Consider the following 18463-nt stretch of genomic DNA (forward strand, 5'->3'; position numbering starts at 1 on the left):
TTTAAAATGCCTAATCTCATTATGCTTTGGCACTTCGTAGCTAGAGAGAATTTAAAAATGTAGCTTTCAGGAAGAATGCTAATAAACATGGATTTAGTAAGGGAATTTTCGCTCAATTTTCCTGATTTTAACTGCCAATTTTAAGGTTTTATTGTATGTGATACTGCCCTGGTGTGTTTTCAGTTATACCCACAATGGGGGGTTTTAAGTTTCTTACATCGTTTTACTGTAGATTTATGGGGATAGTTTTCCATTGTGGATTCCACACTTGCCCAGAAGTCTCACTGACCAGTGCAGGGAGTATTAAAAAACAGTATGAAAAGGGGAGGGGAGGACCTTTGTTGCCAGACTTGGCCACAGAATTCAAGTCAAGGACATCAGTGTTCAGCAATTTACGGTACAGCTGAAGGCAGATTTGTGTTAACCACTATTGGCACAAATGGAAAAAGTCTTTTTGTGACTGGCACAATACTCTAGAGCAGAGAATTACAGATTGGCCACCACTTTCCTTTTATCGCACTTGATCTCCATATGGGAACCCTGTAGTTATATTGGAAAATATTGGGGCAGGTAGGTGATATCATAGAGTACTGGGCCAGGAGTCAGGAGGACCTGAGTTCAAATCCTGCCTCAAATCCTTACTAACTGGGTCACTTTGGACAAGACATAATAATAACACCTGCTCCCACGATTGTGGTGAGGATGAATGAGACAAAACTTGTGCAATACTATTATCATTATGGTGGTTGTACTGTTACGTGGGGGTGGAAGGAGAGGGAGTTGAGTATACCATATTCGACCAACTTCATTACTTCAGTGGATTAATTAATCAACACACAAGCATTTACTAAGTGCCTACTATATGCCAGGCATTGGGGAGACAAAGATAAAATAGCTCCTGCTCTCAAGGGGGTTTCTAGTCTTTCTAGGGCAATAGCACGTTCCTACGTAAGCATGTTCAAAGTAAATAAGGGGAGTTGTTTGAGGCTGGGAGGAAAGCTGCCTCTCATCAATATAAACAATCCCTCCAAAGTGACAGATCCCACCCCAGCCTTGCCTTTGCATACTGTGAGGCTCTTTGTCCATGGGAACAAGTCTTCTGCAGGGTAGAGTCCAGCCAGGGGGGTGCTGGTGGAGCCAACTTCGAAGGACTCTGGGCTAATTGAGCTGGTGATTAAATTTTCAGTGTGAGCATTTATACTTCAGGAATTGGGAAATGCTCCAAATCAGGGCTTGATTTCTTTTTTGTTGATTGTCTAGACTTCAAAAAATTATGACGAAAATATTGATAACACAGCTTAAATTTAAATGTATCCTGAGTACATTTTTTGCCAAACAGTTAGCTTTTAAATACTTACTAGTATACCTCTGGGGCCACTGAACATGCTGAGCCGCCTTCTAGATCTTGTGACCTTGCAAGGTAACTAATGAAGCATAAAGGTGGTCCGCCAGTTGCCCTCTTGCCCTGGCTTCTAGCCTGGCCTCCATTTTCTGGTCAGACATCTTTTGGATAATAACTCCTGCACCAATGTAAAATTCTCTGTGAGTAATCATACACTCTTGTCTCTCTTTTGCCCTTTGGGAAAATCACATATAATTCTATGGAAATGGTAACATTCCATAATTTGCAACCCTATAATATTATTAAGCCACTAGATAGAACAGTATATAGGGTACTGGGCCTGAAGACAGAAAGTCATGAGTTTGAATTCTGCCTTAGTCTCTTAATACTTGTATTTCTCTGGGCAAGTCACTTACCATCAGTCAGTCTCAGTTTTCTTATCTATAAAATGAGTAAGTTCTATTAATGGTCTCTAAGTTCTCTTCTATTTCTAGATCTATGATCCTATAAGAATAAGGGTATTAAAAGATGGGTCCCTGTTTCAGAGAGAAGCTTAGAGTCATCAAAAGGATGGGCACAATTTCTTAAATGCTACATAGCCTGCTTTCTTCTTGCTGTTCACTTCTTGTTCATTAGCCATCTTTAGAGTCTGTCTGTCTTCTTGGCATTCTTCTTCTCCTTGGTTCTTCTTCCTGAGATGCTAATGGATCTCATTTAGGAGGCTCTCCAGAGATGTGGGGCACAAGGTGGGCTAAAAACAGGAGCATCCATAAGGAATCCTTTTACCATCCTGGACCGTGTGCTGGATATTCTCTGTGATAGTAGGAAACACCTTTGGCCAGCAGACTCCCCATTTTTTGCCTCACTTGATGTTGAAAATCAAAGGGCCATTGAACCAAATCATTGTATCATGGTTTCTTTCTAAGATCCTTGTATGATTTGAACCTAAGTGTGGTAGGCATTTTGTCAGAGAAGTCTTTAATTGGGGCAGTGTTTTGCTCTACCAAATCAAATGTTTTATCATAGTAAACCAACAAGAAACACTGTGGGACCTTTTATTTGCTATGCCTTTCAGTCAGTTGTGTGACCAAATACGTCAGCCGCTGTAGGAACTTGTCAATGCCTGACTTGCCTTCGCTAGCACTTAGCACGGTGGCTGGCACATAAATGCTTATTGTCTATTTATTATTGACTTCTTGTTTGAGGAGACACTTAATGTATTTTTGAGATAGGAAAATAAACATCTTTTTAGGGGTAGAAAAGTAAGCAGTTAGAATAGAAAGATGAGTAATTATTGATACTGTCTCAATTGCCTTTTTTGGGTAAGTAAAAACAGTTGGAATTTTTTGTAAGTGTCTGGTATCCTCTCATTATGCACAGATCTCAAGATTTGATTCCCTCAATTGTCTAACAGTTATACCACTTCTAGCATCAACCTCCTCTCTACATGCTTGGTAATTCAGCTCTCTCCCTTTTTTTTTTTTTTACATTTAACTGTGTACAGGATAACTGGAGTTCACCAATTCATAATGCCGAGTCAAGAAGTCCCTCTTCAACACAAGGGCAGTTTTCACCAAGAGACTTTGGGTAAGCCATCTCTTAATGGAAAATTAAAGATTGTAAGCTCTAAGGATTATGGCTGTGTTGCTGTATCAGCAACATACAATATACTCAGGAAGGACTGCTGTACAGGTTCTTAGATCTGCTTTTCTAAAAGGAAAGCAACTTTTGAGGGGTCAACAATCACTTTAATCAAACACATATATCATTCACTTAGTTCAGGGGGAAATGTTAGCACCCTGAACTTCAGAGAAAATACAGAGAAATAAAGATAAAGGGCTTCCAACTGTCTGACCATAAACAATATATGCATCACAGATCAACAGACAGATAACTTTCTGACTATACATACATAGTTACAAGAGAGAGAAGCACCAACATCAAGGTTTTCAAAGCTGGGGAGCTCCTTAGCACATTCCCACAGTCTTGTCTGGTCAAACAAACATTTCCAATGATTAAGCCCCAAAGTAAAACTTCGCCTCAGAGTATTTATACACTTCTCAGAGCCAGAGGGCATTACAACCCTTGAGAACCAGTGTCTCCTTAGATAATTAACAAAAGGTACTTGGGGCCTATTAATAGGCGAGGAAGATCTAATTAACATTATAGTTCTCAATAAAGCTTTGGCAAAGTTTCTCATCCTGTATCACCCTTGACGGGATGGAGCTATATGGGCTAAATGATAGTAGAGTTAGGTGGATTTGGAACTTGGTTAAATGACTGGACCCAGTGCAGTGGGTTGATGTCAACTTGGAGGGAGACCTCCAAAGGAGTGCCCCAAGGATCTGTACTTGGCCCTGTGCTGCTTAATATTTTTGTTAGAGATTTGGATGAAGGCATAGAAGGCATGCTTATTAACTGTGCAAGTGATATGAAGCCAGGAAGTATATTGGATGAGAAAGTACCAGGTCCACAAAAATCTTTCCGGGATAGAATGATGAGCTGAACCTAATAAGATGAGATTTTTGCAGAGATAAATATAGTCTTAAACTTCTGTGTTAACAGTAACACTTAGAGTTGTAACTGACATTTATCTATTGCTTTAAATTTTGCAAAGGGATATATATATATCACCTCATTTGGGTACAAAAAGTCAATTTCACAAATATGAGATGGGAGAAAAACAAAACAGAGAGAAAATAGAAATTCATGGAGAAAAATTGGGTTTCATTTGACCACAACTTTAACATGAGTGTGACATGGCAGCCAATAAAAGTAATATGATTTAAATTATATGAAAAGGCCCAGTGTCCAAAATGAGGGATGTTAATAATCCCATTGTGCTCTGCCCACATCAAAGAAAATTTGAAAAAATACATCCAATTCTTGGCACCACAGTTTAGGAGCCAGTCACCAGCTAGTAAGTGTCTGGGGCCAACTTTGAACTCATGAAGAAGAGTCTTCTAACTCTAGGCCCAGTGCTCTAGCCACTGTACCAACCTAGCTGCCCACACGTTTTGGACCATATGCTCTTATATTTTTTCCTTTATGATCAAAGTGTTATATTGGCATGTGTATGTAGATATTGTTTCCCAGATTTCCTAAAGGGGCATCAGTGACCAAAATAGTTACACCATACTAGTATTCTAGTTGCCTTTCCTCCTCCAAACCCCCTCCCCCACTGCCATGAAGGACCCTCAGTCATTCTGAGCATAGCTAAGAGAGATCTCCAAGCAAGAGCCCTTGTTTTCATGCTTTGGAGCATGCAAAAAACAATGGTCAAATCTTTCATTTCTGTGAAGGTGGTATTACTTAATTACTCCTGCTAGACCTAAAGAATATGACTATAATAATCTTATTGGTCCTAATCTATGGTGTGAGGTGATTATTTTATTTTCTCAAAGCACTTGCAATTTGTTTACTATGTTTTTCCTTCATTTCTTTCATGATTTTAGAGAATACAATGACATGCCTCTATCTTCAGATAATTTCCTATTTCCTGAAATGGAAACAATGGAACCTTTTTCGGATCTGAACATGAATCTTCCACCTGTATGTATTCTTCTTCTCAATATTATCATGGTTTAGGTGTTATTTATACCCTGCATACAGGGCAGTGGGTCTGGACAAAAGACACCTTGGGTCTGACTTTGGTGTGGTGACAAGTTAAACCCATGAAATCTCTTGATCAGACCAGTTCTGCCTCTGTATGTGGGGGGGGGGGCAGGAAGGGTGGTTATGGTTGTGGAAATTCACTCCCTCCTTCTCCTAAATGAGCTTAATAATATGATTGTTGATACCATTCTGTGATTTGTCTACTTCACTTTGTAACCATTGCAAAAGAGATTTTAAGTCAATGGAAATACTCTATCAGAGCTTTTGGTAATGCTGTCCTGGAGGATTTAAGCCATGAGATCACCTTCTAGGTCAGATTATCTTTTGACAGAGTTGGATGGGTATCATAGTAGCTTTGTTTATTTGAATGCCACCCACGATGAACATACTTTATACTGAATTCTCTATCTTTTCATCTAGGAATGACATTATTACCTTTTTTCTACCATTCTTTAATATCTTAAGGTATTAACGTAATGTCACTGACCTACCCCGAATAGTACCTGAACTTTGAAGTGGTTTTCTTTTTGGTAGTGCAGAAGGAATGTCCTGAAATATTTACCAGATCTCCCACGTGGACAATGGAATGCAAGTGCAGGGCATTTAACTATGAAAAATGCTCACCTTGGCATTATGTTACATTTAGATTAGATTACATACAAGAATGGCATCACTGATAAATTTATTTTAATTGAGATTTTAATTATTTAGTATTGATTTTTTTAACATATGGGCTTCAAAATTCCCAAGTGCTCTGGGTCTTGTAATTACTTATGCTAAATGGGAGCATAGCCCCCATCAATCTGTGTAAACTATCTTCTCAACAGTAATCTTGATAGTTCTTTGCTAATTCTGAGAAGGTGATATTATATGACTTTCCTAGAACACTGAAACCAAGAAGATAACATACCTTGTTGTTCCTTTATTGTTGTTACAGAGAATCAGAATGCATGGCTTAGTGTCTGTATAATGCTTTGAGTTTCCTTTTTTTCTTCTCATACTCAAGTTAAATCTTTTAGCAAAGACAGAACTTTGGGCTTAGGGATGTTGTTATCTTGATATTGCCAAAAAAAAAAACCTTGAAATTATTTCAGGCCAACAGGACACAAATTGTCTATGACTGAATGATGGTCACTTTGCTCAAATTTTCTGTTGCTTGGATAATATAATTTTGAAAGGCCAGGGCTATCTACTGCATCCCAGACATTTCCAGTTGTCTTGCCACTGGACCTGGAGAGCTCTGGAGGAGAGAATGAGGTTGATGACTTTGTGCAGCTCTACTTCACTTTAATCCAGTTCATGGGCATGTCAGAACATCAACTTCAAGATGTCTTTAGTCCTCTTCGAATACAAAGGATGAAAAACAACAAAAAAGTCTGGACAATAGGTATTCATCCACTTGATTTTTCATGTATGAATAGTCAGGCCTAACTCTCTTGAGTGATTATTTTTTCATAATTTACTTTCTTTTTAATATTTTAATTTTTTCCAATTACATGCAAAACAACTTTTAACATTTGTTTTTTGAACTTTTGAGTCTGAAATTCTCTCCCTCCTCTCTCCCCTCATTGAGAAGGCAAGCAGTTTGATGTAGGTTATACATGTGCAGACATGCAAAATATATTTCCATATTAGTCATGTTGTGAAAGAAAACACAGACCAAAAAACCCCCAAGAACAAACAAAGTTTAAAAAAAAGTATGTTTTGATCTGCATTCATATTCCATCAGTTCTTTTTCTGGAGATGGATAGCATTTTTCATCATAAGTCTCAGAAGTGTCTCGGATCATTGCATCAATCAGAATAGCTAAGTCATTCACAGCTGACCATCATGCAATATTGCTGTTACGCTGCACACTCTTCTCCTAGTCTTGTTCACTTCACTTTGCATCACTTCATGTAAGTGCAGGATTTTCTTCAAGCATCCTGTTCATCATTTATTATAGCACAATAGTATTCCATCACATTCCCATACCATAATACAATAAAACACAATCCCATACCATATACTCAGTCCTTCCCCAATTAAAGGGCATCTCCTCAATTTCCAATTCTTTGCCACCACAAAAAGAACTACTGTAAATATTTTTGTACATACAGGTTCTTTTCCTTTTTTTATCTTTTTGTATACAGACCTACTAATGGGATTGCTGTGTCAAAGAGTACACTTGGTTTTATAACCCATTGGGCACAATTCCAAATTGCTCTCCAGAATGATTGAATCACTTCACAACTCCATTAACAGTGCTCTAGTGTCCCAATTTTCCCATATTTCCTCCTCCATTTGTCATTTTCCATTTCTTTTACTGTTGTTGGTTGTCCTTCATTTTCAAAGAGGACCAGTGACTTCACAGGTGATGCCTTGACTTGTGTGTGAGTTGGATTTAAGTGAGGCAGAGTCTTCAGCCTTACTCTGTCTTCCTGACTTCAGTGGTAGAACAAATGCCCAGAATGGCCCAGAAGAGAGCAGTTGCAAAGTCCTTGAGTCTGTTCAGAACCCCATTCCATTTGCTTCCAGTTAAGTGAAATGTAGCCCAGGTCTTCAGGCAGGTGGGAGTGAGGAAATTACTCCAAGTACAATCAATCTGCTCCATCATTACAGCCTTGGACCCAGAGTTAGGAATCCTGGGTTTGAATCTTCATTCTAACCCAAGCTGTGTAACTACCAGAAGCCTTCTTGAAGGCGTGGGGTTCTCATCTACAAAATGGACAAAAGGATTCTTGCACATTCCACAGAACTGATAGGAACATGGGCAAATAGGACTTTTCTCTTGGGACTCTGACACATGGGTGAGCATGGATATAGTGCTTCCTGAGTCCTCTCCATGGGAACTGCCATTCCTGTACATTGTATAGAATCATGTCATGGTCCCCTGGAGGTCCACATTGCTTAAGTGCCCAACCAGGATTGGCTGGCACCTTCAAGGTCCCTCTTCCAGACCTATTTGTCCCTTATCTTCCTCAAGGGTCTGAAGTGCCAGACTCTTGTCCCAGAATGCCTGCACCTGAAGTAAAATGGCCCTTTGTGCTCCCACCCTACCCCACCATCAGACCATACGCTTTGTCACCATCCTCACCAATCAATTTGGGCCCAGTTGAAATGACTCTTGGTTGGAGCTCTGATTGTATTTCCAGGAAAAAAGCATTTCACAAACCTTAAACTGGTTATAATTACAATAGAATTTACAGTGTTCTGGAAGGGAAAACCTCTTCTACAAAGGCACATTCACATTTCCCTTATCAAAAGTACTTGCTTGCCCATCTGAAGAGTATGACTGCAACTTATAGTTAACATATAATTTAAAATATTATCTTTCATTTGTTAGGGAAAAATCCCAACATTAACATTTATTCTCTTAAGAGGAGGAAGGAAGGGAGGGAGGAAGGAAGGAAACAAGTACCCACTATGTGCCAGGCACAGTGCTAAGTGCTTTACAAATATTATCCTCATAAAAAACCTGGGAAGTAGGGGTTATTATCATCTCCCTTTCATAGTTAAGAAAACTGAGATAGAGGTTATGTGATTTGCCCAAGGTCACATAGCTAGTTTATGAGGTTGAATTTGAACTCATGTCTTCCTGACTCCAGGCCCAACAGTGCTGCCTCACTGTCTCTATGAAGACTATAGCTATTTCCCTCTAAATTATCTTTTATTCTCTTTCCCTTTTCCTTATATCTACCTGACATGCGGCTACATCTAAGAAACTATTTACATTGCTCCTTGCAAAATAATGTTCTTCTCAGCCAAACTTATTAAACATAGTGAGGACTGTTTTGGTATCCTAGGGATATTGGTTTATATGCTGGGTTAGGCCTTGGGGCACTCTGCAGCCAAAAGGAAGGGCCATGCTGAAGCCAGCCTTGGCACCTACTGACCTGGTCAGTTCATGACTCTATACCAGAGCAGGGTCCCCAGGACCGTCCAGAGATTCCGGTCTTCAAATGGGGACATGCTCATGCATGCAGCCACCAAGAGAGGAAGGAGGAAGGGCACTGACACCTTTGTAGAAAACTAGGACAGATGTCTCATTCCTAAGCTCCATCAGGAGATCCTGATGGCTTTAGGCTGAGCCAGTTACCCCCTCCCCCAGCCCCCACTCAAAGGCACCAGAGCACCAACACCTCCTATAGTTTCCATAGACTTCACAGTAGAGGCCACTGTGGCCTTAGGCTCCCCAAAGCTCCCACTGATCAGGCCAATTCCAAACCAGTCACATTCCAGATTCTATTGTCATTTTCTTTCATGTATTTGGGCAGCTGTGAGCAAGGAATGAGGATGACTGAGATTACATACCACTATGTGTAGATAAGATGACTTAGATTTTATCATAGCAGTAAAGTACATTTGCATCCTATTAAAAAAACCATACCAGTCCTAGATAAGATTTTATTGTGTGCTGTTCTCACAGTAACCCTGTGCAAATACAGTATGGTCCTTGCCATCTGACAGATAAGGAAATTGGAGCTGAGATGGGGTCAGATGAGCTGCACATGGTCACACAGCTAGGACAAATTTTTAAAAAGATGTGAAAATGCTTTTGAAATCATCAAGGACAGTTAGACACTAAATAGACAATATTCTGAATAATATAGTATCATTCCTGTCAAATTAGCCAGTCTGATAGTTGTGAGTGAGGTTAAACCTCAAAATGGTTTTAATTTGCATTTCTCTAGTCAATAGTGATTTAGAGCATTTTTCATATGACTATAGATAACTTTGATTTCTTCATTTGAAAACTGCCTTTTCATATCCTTTGACCATTTATCAATCAGAGAATGACTCTTGTTCTTATAAATTTGACCAGGTTCTCTATATATTTGAGGAATGAGGCCTTTATCAGAGAAATATGCTGTAAAAATGTTTTCACAATTATGATTGCTAACTGTATATTTCCCTCCATCCTATTTTTCACTGGTTTATCCTTCTCTCTCTCTCTCTCTCTCTCTCTCTCTCTCTCTCTCTCTCTCTCTCTCTCTCTCTCTCTCTCTCTCTTTCACCCTGTCCCTCCATGAAAGTGTTTTGCTCCTGACTACCACCTCTCTCAAGCTGCCCTCCCTTCCATCAGCTCCCTATTCTTTTATCCCCTTCCCTTCTCTACTTTCCTGTAGGGTAAGATAGATTTCTGTTATTATGTACATCATTCCCTCTTTGGGGCAATTCCAATGAGAGTAAGGTTTAAGCATTGACTTCCAGCACCCATCTTCCTCTCTACTGTAAAAACTCTTTGGTACCTCCTTTATGTCACATAATTTACCCTATTCTACCTCTCCCTTCCCTGTCTCCCAGTGCATTCCTCTTTCTAATCCCTTATTTTTTTTTTAGATATCATCCCATCATAATAGACTTATACTTTCTCCCTCTATCTATGTATACTCCTTCTATCTGTCCTAATAATGAGCAGTTTCTTAAGAATTACAAATATCATCTTCTCATGTAGGAATGTAAAGAGTTTAATCGTACTGAATCCCTTGTGCTTTTTCTTTCCTATTTATCTTTGTATGCTTCTCTTGAGTCTTGTACTTGAAAGTCAAATTTTCTGTTCAGTTCTGGTCTTTTTATCAGAAATGCTTGAAAGTGCTTTATTTTGTCCATTTTTTCCCCAAAGGAATACTCAGTTTTGTGGGGTAGATGATTTTTAGTTTTAACCCTAGCTCTTCTGCCCTCTGGAATATCATTTTCCAAACCTTCTGATTCTTCAATGGAGAAGCTAGGTGTGTATATAGAATAACAATTCTTGTGTGATCCTGACTATGTCATTGTGATATTTGAATTGTTTCTTTCTGGCTGCTTGAAATATTTTCAGTTTTTTCTTTAATATTTCCTCCTTGACCTGGGAGCTCTGGAATTTGGCTATCATATTCCTGGAACTTTTCATTTGGGATCCCTTTCAGGAGATAACTGGTAGATTCTTTCAATTTCTATTTTACTCTCTGGTTCTAGAATAGCAGGGCTATGTTCTTTGCAAATTTCTTGAAATATGATATCTAAGCTCTTTTAGTATTTTTTTGATCATGACTTTCAGGTAGTCCAAAAGTTCTTAAGTTATTTCTTCTTGATCTATTTTCCAGGTCAGTTGTTTTTCCAATGAGCTATTTTTTTCTATATTTTCATTCTTTTGATTTTGTTGCATTGTTTCTTGATATCTCATGAAGTCATTAGCTTCTAGTTGCCCAATTCTGCTTTTTAAGGAATTGTTTTCTTCAATGAGCTTTTGTACCTCCTTTTCCATTTGGCCAATTCTATTTTTAAGGAGTTCTTTTCTTTAGTGGATTCTTGTATATCTTTTTCCATATGGCTGACTCTGCTTTTTAAGGAATTCTTCTCTTCAGTGGATTCTTGTACCTCTTTTGCCATCTGGCATATACTGGTTTTTTAAGGTGTATTTTTATGCCTCTCTTTACCAAACTGTTGATTCTTTTTTTCAAGATTTTCTTGTATCACTCATTAATTTACCCAATTTTTCTTTAGCCTCTCCTATTTGGATTTTTAAATCCTTTTTTGAGTTCTTTTACAAATTCTTCTTGGGCCTGAGATCAATTTACATTTTTCTTTGCGTCTTTGGATATAGCTGATTTGACTTTGTTATCTTCTGAGTTTTGATCTCCCCTGTCAACATAGTAACTTTCTGTGATTATGTTCTTTTTTTGTTGTTTGTCCATTTTTCCAGACCATTTTTTGACTTTTAACTTTATATTAAAGTTGGACTCTGTTCCCAGAGTGAGAGGGGCACTATCCCAAACTTCAGGTTTTTCATGCTACTGTTTCCAGAGATAATCCTGAGAGTCTGTAAGTTTTCAGTTCTTCCAAGTGGTATGATCTAGGGAGAGGTATGGTCACTGCTCTCCTGGCCAGTGACCATACCTCTTTGTAGATCATATTTCACCATGTCTAGCACCTCTCAATTTTTTCCTTAAAGAAAGCATACATGATATATAGGTGTGTGGTTTCTGTGCCCTCTCTCATTTCTTCCTTCTGAACCTTATTTTCCAGCATATTTTTCCACCACCTTCAACTGTGCCCATGTTTGCATTGAAGTCATTGTGTTTCAGTTCATACGTTGACCTAATTTGGGGGCCTATTGAGATTTTCTAGATTTTCTCCACCTCCACATCTTTGGCATCCTATAGAGGTGCCTAAACTTTATTTTTTCCATGCACAGTCTTATTGCACATGTTTATCATGAGCCCTGCAATGTGACATAATCAAAAGTTCCATGAAATTATGCTTCCACAGGCAATAGCCTTTGGATGCATGAGAAATTCCACTCCAGCCCTTCCTTTATTTACCTTCTTCCATTTAGCTGCAACTTCCTCTTTTTTTATTTCATTTATGTCAGGAATGTGAAGAGTAACATAATCTCATTCCTCCTTAGTCATTGGGCATACTTACACTTGGAGTAACGAGTTCAAATTTATATACCAGCTCAAAATTGTGGGGTCTTCACATCCTCTGCCACCCATTCTACCACTCTGCCAATACTGCCACTAAAGCACAAGAGGAACACATAAACTTGAAGGTCATTTGAATATTGTCTTTTGTTGCATGGGTTGCCACGGCTAAAGAATTCATCACAGAGTGACCAGCCTCTTCACGCTTAGCTAGGTTGCTCCCCAGAAAGCAATTTGATCAGTTGCTGAGACCAGACTCAAAACCTTTTGCCCCTCTTACCTTGGGCTCTGCCAACAGGACTTTTGAAAACCCAGGGTCCCCTCCTTACCTGGCAAGGCATTGGAGAAGTCCTCTTTAAGGAACAAAAGGCTTGTCTGTGATTAGAGGTTGAGGCCGCTCACTGAATTAGGTAGGTATAACCTGAAGCTCTAAGGTGCCAGGATGTGGCCAAGGAAAGAGGTGGGCTCAGGTTTGCCTGATTCCAAGGCCTGCTGCCTTGCTATAGATTAATATATGTATAATATAATATATTAATCCTTTTTAACCTGTGTGAAGGTAAACGGATGACATAAAACTTTATGCCCAGCTGAGCCAGTCTGTGTATAGACAAAGCATGTATGTATGACAAGTTAAATAAAAATACAAGAGTTAAATAACAGGATAAGACATGTTGCTGAGTTGTTTCAGTTGTATCTGACTCTTTGTGACCTATTTGGGGTTTTCTTGGCAAAGATACTGAAGTGGTTTGCCATTTCATTCTCTAGCTCATTTTACAGATAAGGAAACTGAGGCAAACAGGGTGAAGTGACTTGCTAGGTCACCTACCTAGTAAGTATCTGAGGCCAGATTTGAACTCAGGAAGGTGAGTCTTCCTGACTCCAGGCGTAGCACTCTATCCACTGTACTACCTAGCTACCCATGAGACATGTCAAGGCAGCATATAATTAAATTGCAAATGAGTGGTGCATTCAGTAAATGGAGGAAGGAGATTGGTCAGGAAGAAGTGGTATTTGAGCAGGAATTTGAAGGAGAAGGTATATTTTGGGTAATTAAAAGTTGGGTGAGGGGGAGAATGGTATTCTAAGGCGGAGATGATGGTGTAAAAAGGTCTGAAAACAGGAAGCTATGTGGCATATTCTGAAGATAGTGATTTGGACCATAAAACTGGAAATAGATGAGATCTTAGGGACAAATCACCTACTCAAATCCTCTCATTTTATGGGTGAGGAAACTGAGGCCCAGGGTTTCACAGGTAGTAAGCAGCAAAGGCAGGATTTGAACACATGTCCTATGACTTCCTAACAAGCCTATGATCTAATTTCCTCTATAGTGGTGACCTGCCATGGACTATTTTTGTATTCCTCACAATAATTCCTAACAGAATCATTGGGGAAGTATATACTTACAAAAAGCAAACAAACTTATCCCCTCTGATTTGGATTTGATTCATCTGGCAAAGTTTTGTGAGGCCTCAATAACCAGATAATGATGTTTGACTAGAGAGGGTTGTACCCATTGGAAGTTTCTCCATTAAAATGCTGTCTACATCAAGAGAAAGAACTGTGGAGTCTGAATGTAGATAGAAGCTTACTATTTTCACTTTCTGTTTGTTTTTTCTCCTTTGGTTCTGATTCTTCTTTCACAACATGGCTAATGTGGAAATATGTTTAATATGATTGTACATGTACAGCCTATATTAGATTGCACGCCATTTTGGGGAGGGGGGTAGTGGAGGGAGAAGGAAAACTTTGGAATTCAAAATCCTGTAAAAGTGAATGTTGAAAACTAAAACTAAATTTAAAAAACAGTAATAATTTTTTAAAAAAGAAAGTTTCTCCATTGATGTTGCCACAAAAAGGTTGTATGCCTGTTTTTCCTTAGCTCTCACTCTGTCAGTTCTTTGCAATCTACCTTTGAAATCCACTACTTGACCGAAACTACTTCCTCCAAGGTTATAAGCAAATTCTTGACTGTTAAATTCAGTGACCTTTTCTCAGTCCTTATCCTCCCTGGCCTCTTGTAACCATCCCTTCCTCCTGGATATCTTTTTTTTCATTTATTCTCTGTGATATTCTTTGTTCTCTGATCTTTTTGACTAATCCTTCTTAGTCTGGATCTTGCTGTTCCTACCAGCCACATCTCTGAAGGCTCTGTCTCTTTCTTAGGCCCTCCTTACTTCTTTCTGGATCTTATGGAATATTGTAATTCTGTGTCACCAGATGTCTGTGTACACTGTCTGGCTATCCCATAGGCATATCAAACTCAACATGTCTAAAATGGAAATTATTATCATACTCTCAAAACCCATCTCTTCCTAACTTCACCATTTCTGTTGATGGTACTACCATCCTTCCTGTTGCCTGTATTCACAACATTGGCATCATCCATTTCCTCTCCCTCAACTCACATAGCCATTCAGTTGTTAATTCTATTCAATTCTACTTCCATCTTTGCCCTTCTCTAGCATCTGTGCCCTTCCCTCAATTCCCACAACCTCTATCCAAGTTGAAACACTCATCATTTCTCTCCTGGACTGTAGCAATAGGCTTTTTCTTATTTTTAAAAATTTAATATTTAACATTCGTTTTTTAAAAAATTTTTGAGTTCCAAATTCTCTCCCTCCCACTCCTTCCCCACCCATTATGAAGGCAAGAAATGTGATATCATATTTCCGTATTAGCCATGTTGCCAAAAAATCAAGAAAAATAAAGTGAGGAAAGTATGCTTCGATCTGCATTCAGGCTCCACTGGAAGTGGATAGCATTTTTCATCATAAGTCCTTCAGAATTTTCTTGGATCATTGTATTGATCAGAATATCTAAGTCAAGCACAGCTGATTACTATACAATATTGTTGTTACTACGTATACTCTTCTGGTTCTGCTCATTTCACTTTGCATCATTTCATATGTCTTCTCAGGTTTTTCTGAAAGCATCCTGCTCATCATTTCTTATAGCACAATAGTATTCCATCACAATTATATACTGAAACTTGTTCATCCATTCCCCAAAGTATGGGTATCCCCTCAATTCCCAATTCTTTGCCACCAAAAAAAAAGTTGCTATAAATATTTTTGTACATGTGGGTCCTTTTCCTTTTTATTTGATCTCTTTGGGACACAGACCTAGTAGTGGTATTGCTGGATCAAAGGGATGGTAACCTTTTAAGTGATCTCCCTGCCTCCATTTTCTCTCCTTCATTCCTTCGTTTTATGCATGATAAAACTGAGGCACTACAACTGAGTTGAAGTGATTTTCCCAAGATCACCCAGTAGCAGAATCAAGAGACATGAACCCCTGGTCTTTGGATTCTAAATTCATTGTTCTCTCCACTCTACCATACTGTCTCACACCATAGACCAGTGTGGCTTCAGCAAGGGATTTATGTAGGAGATTATAGGGAGAGAAAGCTATGGGAGGGAAGATTATATCTTGAACCTGGCATCTTGAATGCCAGGTTCAGAAGATTGACCTTTATATCAAAGGCATCAAAGCTTTTTAACCACAGCAGTGACATGATGAAAACAGTGCATTAAGAACATTAAGTTGGTAACTGTGTGCCAGTTTGGTTGGATGGAAAGAGGCCAAAGGCAGAGGAACTTGGGAGACAATTACAATGGACTTCATTTTACAGCTTTGTAGTAAGTTGTATATGTGTGGCTTTGTATAACTTGTTGAAAATGCAATAATTATGACAAATCAACAAGTTGTATGGTTTTCTAGAAGTTTGTGGAAGATGGTGGGTACATAGAGGTGAAAATATATATCTTATCAGGACACAAATCTTGTAGATGGCATAAAATTTATGGTTTTCTTCAGATGTTTTTAAGATATTATAAAGTGAAAACCAACATGGATACTACCAGAAGATATAACCAATGTACATAGCACAGGAGGTGGCCTTCCTCTCCAAACTAACTGCAGCTTCAAAGTTTGAAATATTGGCACTATGTGATACATTAACACATACTTTCAGAGAATCATGACAATACTATGTTGTTGCGCCCATCATGTCATACTCTTGTTCAAGAAGTTACCATACAGTATATACTTCAGCATTACTCTTGTCGTGGTGTCCAAAAGAACACCAGTGATAGTGGAGCAGGGGGACAAAAGAATCAAAGGGAAGCTGAAGGCCCAAGAGCCTTGTGCAGATTCCTTTATCAAAATGGGTCCACATGATGGGAACAAGATAGGTGGTAGAAGCAGGAAGGAGGTAAGAGAAGAAGGAAGGGGCAGGAAGAGTTACACAAGTTACCTACCAGAGAAGAAAGAATGTGCCCACAATTCCTCAAGGCATGACCAGATCAGTGCTCCCTCCTCCAGAAGTCTTATATCATCATGACAATAGTAGATATTAGGGAGAGGGGAAGAAGGGTAAACCTTATTGCATTGTGGGGAACTCTTGGTTTGCAAACTCCTTTTACCAACACATATCTCAGCAACCAGCCAGAATTTACCAGTAGGGACTTCCCTGGGGCACTGAGAGTGATTTTCTCATGATCATATAGGTAGTATGTATGTGTGAGAGACAGGACTTGAATCTGGATATTCTCAACTCCAAGACCCGCTCTCTGCCCCCTATGTTGCCATGCTACCTTTCAATAATAATAATTGCTGACATTTATATGGCTTATGATAGCTTGCAAAGTATTTTGTGTACATTGTCTCATTTAGACCTCACAACAGTCCTGTCAGATAGGTGCCATGGGCATTATGATCTCCATTTTATAACTAAGAAAGCTGAGGATCAGAGAAATTAAATTACTTCCAGAGAGGGACCTTTGCTCCCTTGTTTTAAGAATACATGGTACCAAGAAATAATAAAGAAAAATATAAAGAATAAAAAATAGAAGAGAATGTTAAACATATCAGAAGAAAAACATTTGGAGAGCAAATCAAAAAAGGAAGACATAAGAATAATTGGACTGCTGTGATCAAAAATAGAATCTTAATACAATAATACAAGAAGTAATCAAAGAAAATTGTCCTGAAGTATTAGAACAAGAGGGGAAAGTAGAAATAAAAAAAACTTCCACCTGAAAGCTCTCCTGTAAAGAAAACCTACAAGAATATCATAGTTAAATTTCTAAATCCCCAGCTCAAGGAGAAAATATTATGAGCAACAAGAAAAAAATTCAAAGATGATAGAGCCACAATTAGAATCACACAAGACCTAGCAGCAGCAACCCGAAAAGACTGTAGGTTTTGGAACTCCATATTGAAGAACAAAAGAACTAGGGTTGTAGCCAAAAATGTCACACCCAGCAAAGTTAAGCACAACCCTGAATGAAAAAAAAAATGAATATTCAGGGAATTGCCAGGCTTTCAGGATTTTGTTGCAAAACAAAACCTGAACTTAATAGAAAGTTTTACATACAAGATCCAAGAGAGATATAAGTCACACATCGAAGACTAATTACAAGGGACTCAATAAGGACAGACTATTTGCTTTTTATATAAGGAAATGTAAAACCCATGTCTAAGATCAGGAGCAGAATTTATTAGAAAAAAAGCAGGGGTAGTAATCATGATCTCAGGCTAAGTTAAAGCTAAAATAGATTTAATCAAAAGAGAAAAGTAGGGAAACTACATGTCAGCTATATTAATATTGTTTTAGACTATTTAAAATAACTAGACAGTATAAGGTTGGAATGTTGTTGTGGTATAGGAAATGATGAGTTGGCGAACTTAGAAAAATATGGAAAGACTTGAATTTATGAAGGCAGATGTTATCCACCTACAGAGAAACCATGTAGTGCAGTCTTACATAGATGCATATAAATGTATATGTCTATGTGTGAGTATGAATATAGATATCTAAGTACATGTGTATGTGCATGCAAGTATATGTATATCTATATATATTACACATATATATACATATATATATCTTCTTGCTTTATTATAGTCTTCGGTGGGGAGAGACGAAGGGGGGAACAGAACAAAGTAAAAAGTGCACAGCGGAAAACAAACGTTACAGGGAAGCAAAGAAGAGATAGGCAGCTAGGAACACAATGTGTGGTATTTATTATATAAGCTTTCTTGAAATGGAAAATTATTGCTGTATATTTTGAGTCCCCTCACATTCTGCTGTGTACATGGCAATGCTTATTTT

The 18463-nt window shown here is 38.5% G+C and overlaps 1 protein-coding gene across 11 annotated transcripts in view; it reads left to right on the forward strand.

Annotated features, from left to right (window-relative positions):
* ZNF711 (zinc finger protein 711) overlaps positions 1-18463 on the forward strand; it is a 102439-nt gene that overhangs the window by 31349 nt on the left and 52627 nt on the right. For all 11 annotated transcript variants that reach the window (XM_072627144.1, XM_072627145.1, XM_072627147.1 and 8 more), the window contains 2 exons: positions 2847-2929; positions 4798-4894. In XM_072627144.1, the coding sequence (XP_072483245.1) occupies positions 2847-2929; positions 4798-4894 (180 nt within the window). The remainder of the gene's footprint in view (positions 1-2846; positions 2930-4797; positions 4895-18463) is intronic.

Source organism: Notamacropus eugenii, chromosome X (assembly GCF_028372415.1).
Source record: "Notamacropus eugenii isolate mMacEug1 chromosome X, mMacEug1.pri_v2, whole genome shotgun sequence".
In the NCBI taxonomy this organism is placed as follows: Eukaryota; Metazoa; Chordata; class Mammalia; order Diprotodontia; family Macropodidae; genus Notamacropus; species Notamacropus eugenii.